The sequence below is a fragment of the Nannospalax galili genome, unplaced genomic scaffold (genome assembly GCF_000622305.1).
Source record: "Nannospalax galili isolate Female #2095 unplaced genomic scaffold, S.galili_v1.0 scaffold957, whole genome shotgun sequence".
NCBI lineage: Eukaryota > Metazoa > Chordata > Mammalia > Rodentia > Spalacidae > Nannospalax > Nannospalax galili.
The window spans coordinates 1054517-1065005 of record NW_008340047.1 but is presented as its reverse complement, the minus strand read 5'-3'; the positions used below and the strand labels follow the sequence as shown (position 1 = coordinate 1065005).

At 43.7% G+C, this 10489-nt stretch overlaps 1 protein-coding gene across 1 annotated transcript in view; it reads left to right on the top strand.

Annotated features, from left to right (window-relative positions):
- The first annotated feature begins 6440 nt into the window (after nt 1–6440).
- Arl2bp (ADP ribosylation factor like GTPase 2 binding protein) overlaps nt 6441–10489 on the top strand; it is a 7905-nt gene continuing 3856 nt past the window's right edge. Inside the window, exons 1-3 of the mRNA XM_008834903.3 lie at nt 6441–6714; nt 7790–7851; nt 9440–9546. Of these exons, the coding sequence (XP_008833125.1) occupies nt 6677–6714; nt 7790–7851; nt 9440–9546 (207 nt within the window). The 5' untranslated portion in view covers nt 6441–6676. The remainder of the gene's footprint in view (nt 6715–7789; nt 7852–9439; nt 9547–10489) is intronic.

Genomic DNA, 10489 nt, shown 5'->3' with positions numbered 1-10489 from the left:
ATGTTTCTATCCAGGTTGTGTACCCACATTTTGTGAGGAAAAATTTTTTACCAATGCAAGAGGAATTCTTAAATCAATTGCAATGTTAGACTGGAGAAAATTTGGTATTTAGGGTATCTTTAAGGTACCATCAAATCAGGTTTTTTGTTTTTTATTTAAAAAAATTTTTAATCAGTATTGTTTTGGGAAGTAATATACTTTGAAACTCTTGAATTAATAGTCTCTAGAGGACAGTCTGAGAACACATATTCCTTTTGTTTTAAATAAATACATTTTTGAATAGCAAATTCAATCATGAATTCATGAATCATGAATGCCTTCATCAAAAGTGTTTGTCCCTCTCAGGGTCTCTGGTGAAGACCTTTAAGAGTTCAATTTTTTCTCCCAGAAAATTGGAAGGTAGAATTGTAAATTCTTCAGACTTATTTTATAATGGTGTACCTCAGCAACTGCCTTTCAATTTATGCCAAGTCCTTACTGAGTTTATACTTGAATAGTAACTATGTCTTCTGAGTTTTACAGTGTCTTAAACTCAATGCACATTTTTTTTCCTTCCTTTCCCCCCCTCTTTCTTGTTTGTAGTTCATTCAACCTGTCCTACAGAGGTGATTTCCTTCCTGGCTGTATTTGTTGGGGTGCTGGATTTTTTTCCATGTCTCTAGTCTTCCATAAAAATCCAAATATATAAAATATATATGCATATATAGTTATGTGTTCTCTTCAGCTTGTGGTAAATACAGTAATTTGCATTGAAGAATAAAACATCTGTTGCATTTTTTACTAAGATTTCATAAGTCTCACTGATGTCTCTTATTTAAAGTTCCCATTCTTTAGAGTAGGAGAGAATCACTTAGAAGAACTAAGAAATAAAAGTCTAGGAAAGCTGTGCATAGCTTTCCACACCTGTACTGCACTCAGAAAACTGAGGCAGGAAGATTGATATGAGTTTGAGGCCAGTCTAGGCTGCTACATGGTTCTAGGGTAGCCAGGGCTATATAGCACTGAATATATAGTTCTGTGGTAGATCACTGCTAGCGTGTGAAAGGCCCATGTTTCTTCCCTGGCACAGCAAAGAAAAAAGAAGTTTAGCCAGGCATGGTGGTGCATGCCTTTAATCCCAGCACCTGGAAGGCAGGTGGATCTCTTGAGAGTTCTGGGCCATCCAGAGGTACATAGTGAGACTTTAAAAAAAAAAAAGTCTTTTAAAAAAAGTTTAGTCACTTATTTACGGAGCAGACCTTCACAGAGCACCTAGTAGGCACTGGGCACTATGGCTGTATGGTATATAAGACATCTACTTGTGGAGGACTAGCAAGGAAAAGGCAATACATCTGTGTTTGCTGTGAAAAACTGCTAGTGCCCTGAGGGGAAAGGAGGCTCTAAGAATACAGTTCTAGGGAGAATGAGGCGGAAGTATATTTGGGTGCAGTACAGGTCAGGGAGTTGTCAGAAGAAGACTAAGGGAGACAGGACATAACCAGGCAGAAGGACTGAGGAGGGCATAGCTAGGTGAACACAGCACTGTAGGCAGAGGTCCTGTCTAGGGAACCAGGGGATGGTATAAAGATCGGGTAAAGGTGCTCGGCACCAAGCCTGGTGACCTAAGTTCAATCCCAGGACCCACATGATAGAGAGAAAACCAAATCCTACAATTGTTCTCTGGCCTTCACATGTGCACTGTTGCCTACACATGTGCCCATGCAAATAAAATGGAATATAAAAAATGAAAGGGAGAAGGGTTTTGTTGTTTTTGTTGTTGTTTTGAGATACAGTCTCTCTATGCAGCCCTGGTGTGCCTGGAACCAGGCTGAACCTGGACTAGGCTGACCTCAAACTCAGAAAAGAAAGCCAGTGTAGGAGGTCGACTGCTCGTGAAGGCCGTGTTAAGATTTTGTATTTTATCTTGAATGCAGTAAACAGCAATGGAGGTTAAATATGGACGTGCCTGGATAATGTTCTTAAAAGATGGTTCTGAGGGCTGGAGAGACAGCTCAGTAGGTAAGAGCACTGGCTGCTCTTGCAGAGGACCTGGATTTGGTTCCCAGCACCTACCTAGTGGCTAACTGTCTAACTCCAGTTCCAGGTGATCCAACACCTTCTGGCCTCTGTGGGCATTGCATACATGGGTGCACTTACATACATGCAGGCCAAACATAAAATACACATAAAATAATTTTTTAAAAAGATGGCTCTGGCTTCTCTTTTTGGAGAACAAAATGGAAGGGTGGGGTGGAGTGGAGATAGAGAAGAAGCAGAAAATAGATTATCCAGCTGAGCTGCTAAGGTAGTCTGTAAAAGTCAACAGTACTAGAGGAAAATAGATGAAATAATCTTAGGAGCCAAAGGAATGCAGACACCTGTCTACTTTTTAGAACATTACCCTCAAATTGTCCCTAGGGTGGCCTGCTTTTCCAGTTCTTGTAGACCATGAAACAGAAGGTTCTCAATATTGAATTGATTAATCCATTAAGGATGGAAACAAAGTTACTCTAGAGCTACTTCAGAAGGACACACGTTCACCACATCACTGCACATGGAAGAAACCGATCAGCAAGCCATTTGGAAGAGCCTACACAGGGGACCTACTTTAACCTGCAGGCAGCATAACCATTTTAAGAGAAAAGCTAGACTTTCTCTGCTAATACAGTGTTACCAGGGGAAAAAACAAAAGTTATGGCATTTCCCCAGTGATTCATTAGGGAACTCTAGGGTTTCAGCCAGAGAAATAAAAGTAGTGAGTTGCCACCTTTTTTGGATGACGTAAAGCAGGAGAAAATCATGGTGCCATTTGCAGAGTGCCAGGAAATAGTGATTCAGCCACAAAAACTGAAATAACTTTGGTAGCAGAAAATGACTTTTGATGGATTTCGACCATCTTGAATGTGAATTCATGAAAACAAACCAGCACTTTCCAAGGTCTTCCATTCTCCATCCTGTGCTGTTTATTCACTTAAAATATTAATGCCACTGGATATGATGGCTTATGCCTAAAATCAAAGCACTTATGAGGCCATGACAGGATTGCCATGAGTTTGAGGCAAGCCAGGGGGCTACATTCTAAGTTGTTGGGTCAGCCTGGGATACAGATTGAGTCCTGTCTCAAAAAATGAAAAAGTGCCAGCGAGATGGTCAATCAGGTAAAGGTGCTTGCCACCAAGTCTCATGACCCAGTTCAATCCCCAGGACCCACATGATGAAAGGAGAAAACCAAATCCTACAGTTGTTCTGTAGCCTCCACATGTACACTATTGCATGCATATGTAAACAAAATGGAATATAAAAAAACTTAAAAAGGGGGCCTGGAAAGATGGCTCAGCACTGGCTGCTCTTGCAGTGGACCCAGGTTCAATTCCTAGCACCCTCATGGTGACTAACAACCATCTGCAACTCCAGTTCCAGGGGATCCAATGCCCACTTCTGAGTTTCACAGGCATTGCACAACACAGGTGCACTTACACACATGTAAACAATACACTCATACACATAAAATAATAATTTTAAAAAGCAGGGGTTTTGTTGTTTTGAGATAGTCTGACAATGCAATCCTGGCTGGCCCAGAACTCCTCTATGTTTATAGGGTAGGCTGGCTTCAAACTCACAAAGATCCACTTGTGTCTGCCTCCCAAAGGCTAGGATTAAAAATATGTGCCATTATGCCCAGTATTGGAAGGTTCATTCTTAATGCTAACCAACAAAGGATTTAAAATGTGTATGAATGGAAAACAGTTAATATAGTCAAGTTTTAATTCTGCAAGAAGGCTGTGGTTCTCTTTTCAGCAGAAAAACCATGCTCTAATTTCCAAGGGTATGTTTAATGACCCATGGAATAGAGAACATAATCATGAAGGTTGATATGGTTTCTTTGGAGTGGTACTGGACTCACTACCCTTCATTTTCCAGTCTATAAAATGAAAATAACACCATACTGGGGTTTTGTTTTTCATAGTGTTTCAAATATTTCAAAAGGAAAGTATGTATTTGTAATCTGACACATGCCTATTTACTTATCTGCTACTTCATCCCCTTTCTTCCTAAAGCCAAGGATTAAAAGATGGCCATAAAATTATTTAATATTCATCCCATCAAGAAGTGAGGTTTAAAGTAGTGGTGCACACCTGCAATCCTAACACACAGGTGGCAGAGTGGTGAAGACTGAGAGTTTGAGGCCAGGATGGGCTGGAGCTTATAGGGCTAGGGTACACCCCTCAGTGGTAGAGCACCTACCATACACAAGGTTTCATCCTCAGCACCACAAAATTTTAAATATTTTTTTAGAGTCGGGGTTTCTAGCCCAAGCTGACTTTGACCTCCCTATGAGGCCAAGGATGGCCTTGAACCTCTGCTTCTCGTGCCTCTACTTCCCAAGTGCTGGGATTACAGGTATGGAACACCATGCCAGTTTTAAAACAAAAATTTGAAATAAAACTTGTCTCTGTCCCTTAAATCTTGGAAGGCTCTGTGTTTGCTTGTACAGTGGAATACAGTGACATGATACTATGCCAATATCTAGTACCAGGCCTTTAAGTGCCCTGCAGTTTCCACTTCCTAACTCTTGCTCTTGAATCCAGTTACTGGTGTGTGAGAAAACCCAAGCACCCCCAGGAAGGCCTGTGTGGAGAGAAACTAAGACTCTGCCCCATACCACCCTATCTGACCCACCCCAGAGTCCTCACCAACTTCCACAATCAACGTCTCCCAGCCATGAGCTACCAATAACTTGTCAGTCACTTGAGCTTCTCTGGCTCCACTGCAACTGCCCCTGCTGACATCAAGTGGAACAAAGACTAGTCCTTGCCAAGCCCTACCTAAAATGCAGAATAATGAGAAAAAAAAAAAAAGGTTGGGGCCACTAGGTTCCACTAGGGTTTGTCATAGCAATAACCAGTACTGACGAAATCAAATTTCATTCCTCTCTGCTTTGATCCCATGACTTAGAAACAGCAAGTAAATTCATTTAGTCCAGAAGTAATGTAACATTTAGAAAAAAATGGGTAATAGGATCTTAGCAGAGTTTGCACTGAGCTGTCTGACCAGACCTTGATGGAAAAGAATTTTTAGATGTTTGCCTGCTACCAGAGTAGTCTGAGGATTCATCTCTTGGGATACAACTGTGTCTTTGAAACCACCTTAGTTCCAGATCCTGTAGGTCTGTAAACATCCATTTTGTTTTGTTTGTTTTTTGAGATAGTCTCCATGTAGCCCCAGCTGACCTGGCACTCACCATGTAGATCAGGCTGACCTCGATGTCTGGGGCTACAAGGAAACCCTGTCGCAAAAAAGACAAAAAATAAAAATCAGAGACGTCTACTGATTCATTCAAATTAGCCATCTGATCATCAATTCATACCATAAATTCCCTAGTTATAAATTATATATTTGACCAAAAATTATCAGGCCTCCGGGAGACATCATGCTTAGTGGGTTCCAGGAAATTCTTTCTCAAATTTTGGCAGTTATAGTTAGGACTTTCGAGGAGACTTCTAGAACAAAGTTATCTGATTTTTTTTTTTTTTAAGATTTATTGTGTGTGTCTGTTCTTGTATGTTAATACTGTTGCCCTCAGTGGCCAGAAGAGGGTCTCAGTTCCTCTACAGCTGGAATTTCAGGCAGTTATGAGCTACCTAATGTGGGTGCTGCGACTCTAACTCAGGTTCTTTGCAAGAGCAGAAAGTGCTCTTAACAGCTGAACTATCTCCTCAGACCCAGAAGTTTATCTAATTTCTGATTGCCTGGTTCAAAGTGGTTCTGCCAACCTTTTTTTTTAATTGCATAATTAGCCAATAAGCCGTTTGCTGCCTAATAATTTGTTGTTTCTGGTTTTCTTTGCTTGAGACAAGATCTCATTTAGCCTAGGATACCTCAAATTCACTACGTAACTGAGGCTGGCCCCTTACTTAAACTCCTGATCCTCCTGCTTCCACCTCCCAAACGCATGCTGTGATTACAGGGTTGTACCACCACGTCCTGATCTTGCCTGATCTGAAAATTATAAATCAGATTACAAGCCATCCACTTAATGTGATGGAACCTTCTTTTCATATCTCCAAAAAGGGAAAAGGAACTTTCTTACAAATTCTGTTATCTGGTGTATGTTGCCAAGCTTAAGACTGGCTCTCAAGCAATCTAGCAGTCTCCAGCGCTCTTCAATACATAATCTTTACTAACACACCCTACAAGATGTAATTTATCCCAAATTGCAAGCGAGGAAGCCGAAGCTCTAGGCTTCAATGACTTCATCCGCAAACCTGGTACCACTTTGTAAGTCACCAAACAGCCGCCACCATGTTCGCGCCCACGGCGTTAGTACACGCAGGTCTTTGTGCTTTTTCGCTCCCCAGTCGTCCTCTTTTGCCCCGCCCCTGGCATCCGAACATGCGGCTGTGATTGGCTGCCGAGAGGTTGGGGTAACCATGGTGACGGAAGGCGGGGCTGCGTCGAGCCGCGGTTGCTAACGGATTGGAGGCGGGGTGGCCCGGGCTGGTGCAGAGCGGCCTGGCCTCGCGTGGAGGCCGGGCTGGAGCTGGGCCCACTCTGGAGCCGGAGCCCAGCCTCGCGTAGGTGCTCAGCGGGCCGGGCGGGGCGTAGGTGCGGCCTCCTGCCGGGCCCTAGATGCAGTTAGGGCTGCGCGGGCCAGAGCAGGGGCCCAGCCCCGGTCGGTGGCTGCTGCGTCGCGGCCATGGACGCCCTAGAGGAAGAGAGCTTCGCGCTGTCCTTGTGAGTCGCGCCGCCGGGATCTGCTTGGCCTCGGCCTGAGGGTGTTCGCTGGGGTCGGGGCGCCGGGCAGTCGGCCAGGCTAGGCGCTAGCTCTCGGTTTGCTTAGGCCGCGAGACCACCAGGTTGGGGCCCAGGGGATGGGCAGGTTCAGTACAGGGCTGGTATCACCGTTTATCAGTGCTTCCATCACAGTCCTCTGACCTGCATCTTGACGGTCAGCAAATCCTAGAGGACTTGACCTGCCCGGGGCTGGTTGCGGGCCGGAGGACCCTCCACTTTTACCGGAGCTGTCCCCAGTCACTCCTGGTCCAATTACCCTCTAGGCCAGTATTCCTCCCTGGTAACGTTCGCCAGCAAATAGGTGTGGCGGGAGGGCGGAGATTCGGTGAGTAGATCCCGCACGGAATGCATGCGTAGGAGTCTGGAGATAGACCACACCAGCTTTTGGCGCCCCTTATTATCCTTTTTGTAATTGTCGTACCAGGTTTGGTCAAAGCGGAGCATTCAACGTGTGGGTCACAGATGGCATCACGTGTGTTTTCCATTTGAAATTGCTAGGTTAGACAATAAAATTGAAGCTGAGTGATGGGACGCATATCTGGATAGGGTCTCCCTAGTCCCAGCCCTCCTGGAACTATGTAGCCCAAGCTGGCCTCGATCTCACAGAAATCTGCCTACCCTCTGCCTCCCAAGGCGAGGCGTGTGCCACCAGGCCCTGGCGTCTGGCTAGTCTTTTGTGCATATTTGGAAAATGTCTAATTTTTCTCAAAAAAAATTTAGGGGCTGAGGGTGTAGCTTAATTGTAGAATGCTTGCCTGGTATGTGTAAGGCCTTGGATTCAGTCCTCCTCCCTACAACAGAACAAATTCAATTTCTAAAATAATTACTTGGACCAACGCGTATTCCTGGTTTCTTTTTCTCAAAAAAAATTTAGGGGCTGAGGGTGTAGCTTAATTGTAGAATGCTTGCCTGGTATGTGTAAGGCCTTGGATTCAGTCCTCCTCCCTACAACAGAACAAATTCAATTTCTAAAATAATTACTTGGACCAACGCATATTCCTGGTTTCTTTTTCAGTTCCTCTGCCTCTGATGCAGAATTTGATTCTGTGGTTGGATGTTTAGAGGACATTATCATGGGTAAGTTTCTATCAAAAAGGGGCCTGTACTCTCTCTTGTACCTTAATTTAGTTCCTTAATTCTTAGATCCTTTAAAAAAATTATTTGGGGAGAGGCACATGTGGAGGTCAGAGGACAGCTTTGTGGAGTCAGTTCTTTCCTTCTTCCTTCCATCTTTACATGGGCTCTGAGGATTAAAGTTAGGTAGCCATGCTTAGTTAGGTCTTTAGCTTCTGAGCCATCTCACCAGCCTAGGCCATCTCATCACTCTAGACCCTTGCTTTTTAAGGGCATTCAGTGGAATTAATTTGAAGAGTTAATTTTTATTTTTGCTTTGTTTTGTTCTTTGAAGAGTTAATTTTTTGTCTATTTATAGTCTTTTTTTCCCCCCTTCGGAGCTGAGGATCGAACCCAGGGCCTTGTGCTTGCTAGGCAAGCACTCTACCACTGAGCTAAATCCCCAACCCCTGAAGAGTTAATTTTTAAGACAGAGAACTTCAAGGTTTGTGGAAATTTTAACATAGCATAGTGTAACATTGAGTTGTACTGAGAATTTTTTTTTTGTCTTAGCAACAGACAACCAGGGGTCAGCAAGATAGCTCAGTGGGTAAAGACACTGCTGGTAAGTCTGACAACCTGAATTCAATCCCTGAGACCCACATGGTGGAAGGAAAGAATCTATTCCCACAAATTGTCCTCTGACCTGTGTATACACAGTAAATGTGTGTGTGTGTGTGTGTGTGTGTGTGTGTGTGGTGTGAGAGAGAACAGGAGAGAGAGAGACCATTTTGTTATTCTATGAACAATAGTGTGAGGAAGTTCACAAACTATCCTATTGGGCATTGTGGCACATACCTGTGATCTGAGTTCTGTCTGAGCCAGGAGCGGTTGCATAGCAACATAAGCATGCTTACAGCCAACAAACTGTGTACTTAAAATGGCCTGAGTTGTAAATATTAAGCAGATCTTACCACAATTTTTTAAAAATTTTGTACGTATGAGTGTATTGCCTGCATGTATGTAAGTGCAGCCATGCCTGTAATGCCCACAGAGGTCAGAAGAGGGCATTAGATCCCCCGGAACTGGAGTTACAGGTGATGGTTAGCTGCCATGTGGGTGCTGGGAATGGAACCAGGGTCCTCTGCAAGTGCAGCCAGTATTCTTAATCTCTGAGCCATCGCTCCAGCCCCTTAGCACCATTTTTAAAAAAGATTTATTTCATATGTACCAATGTTTTACACACATGTATGTTAACTGTACCGTGTGTGTGCCTGGTGCCCACAGAAGCCAGAAGAGGGCAGTGGATCCCTTGAAACTGGAGTTAAGGACCCATGTTAGCCACCATGTGGGTGCTGAGAACCAAACTCCAAACCCCTGAAGAGCAGTAAGTGCCCTTAACCACTGAACCATCTCTCTAGCCCCCACAACTTATTTTTTAAAGGCTGTGGTCTATTTGAACATTGGTGTTCCATTTAGTCCTAGCCAGCCCTCAATTCCCCAACCTTCCCTCTCCTGGAGACTGGCTGCTAGAAAAGCAGTACCATGGCTGATCTGAGTCAGGATGGCTTTGCACCTTCTTACAAACAATAAACCTTCCTATTGTGTTCAGATGATGAGTTCCAGTTATTACAGAGAAATTTCATGGACAAGTACTACCAGGAGTTTGAAGACACAGAAGAGAATAAACTCATCTACACACCCATTTTTAATGAATATGTAAGTAGATTTATTTTTCCTACCTGGAGATTAGGGTTTCTTTAAAATTTGAACTTACACTCATTATTATGTATAATTAACATATGTTAATAAAAAACTTTTTAAATGTTTAAATTTTGAATCAAAGGATATTATAAAGCATAGTGGTACATACCTATAAACCAGCCCTCAGAAGGCTGAGGCAGGAGGATTGTTGCAGATTGGAGGCTAGCTTGGGCTGTATAGTGAATTTTAAGTCAGATTAGGCTACAGAGCAAGAATCTATCTTTTCAAAAAAAAAAAAATTTGAGGTGGCTCTCTGTGAGTTTAAGGCCAGCCTGGTCTACATAGTGAGTTCCAGGCCATCTGGGGCTATAGGGAAACCCTGTCTGAAAAAGACCAAAAGAAAGAAAAGTTGAGGGGTTTTGGAAAGATGGCTTATCAGTTAAGAGCACCAGCTACTCTTGCAAAGGACCTGGGTTCGGTTCCTAGCACCCACATGGTGGCTAACAACCATTCCTAACTCCAGTTCCAGGGGATCCGAGACCCTCTTCTGGCCTCTGAGGGCATTGCATGACACGGGTACACTACACACATACACTCATACACATAAAAATAATAAATTTTTTTAAAAATTAATTAAAAGTTGGGGGGTGGTTAAGAGCACTGGCTGCTCTTACAGAGGACCTGGGTTTGGTTCCTAGCACCCACATGGCAGCTAACAACCATTTGTAACTCCTGTTCCAGGGGATCCGACACCCTCTTCTGACCTTTGAGGGCATTGCACAACAGGGTAACACTACCACACATAAAAATAATAAACAAATGGCCGGGTGGGGTGGCGCATGCATTTAATCCCAGACCTTGGGAGGCAGAGACAGGTGGATCTCTGTGAGTTTGAGGCCAGCCTGGTCTACATAGTTCCAGGCCAGCTGGGGCTACAGGGAAACCCTGTCTCAAAAAG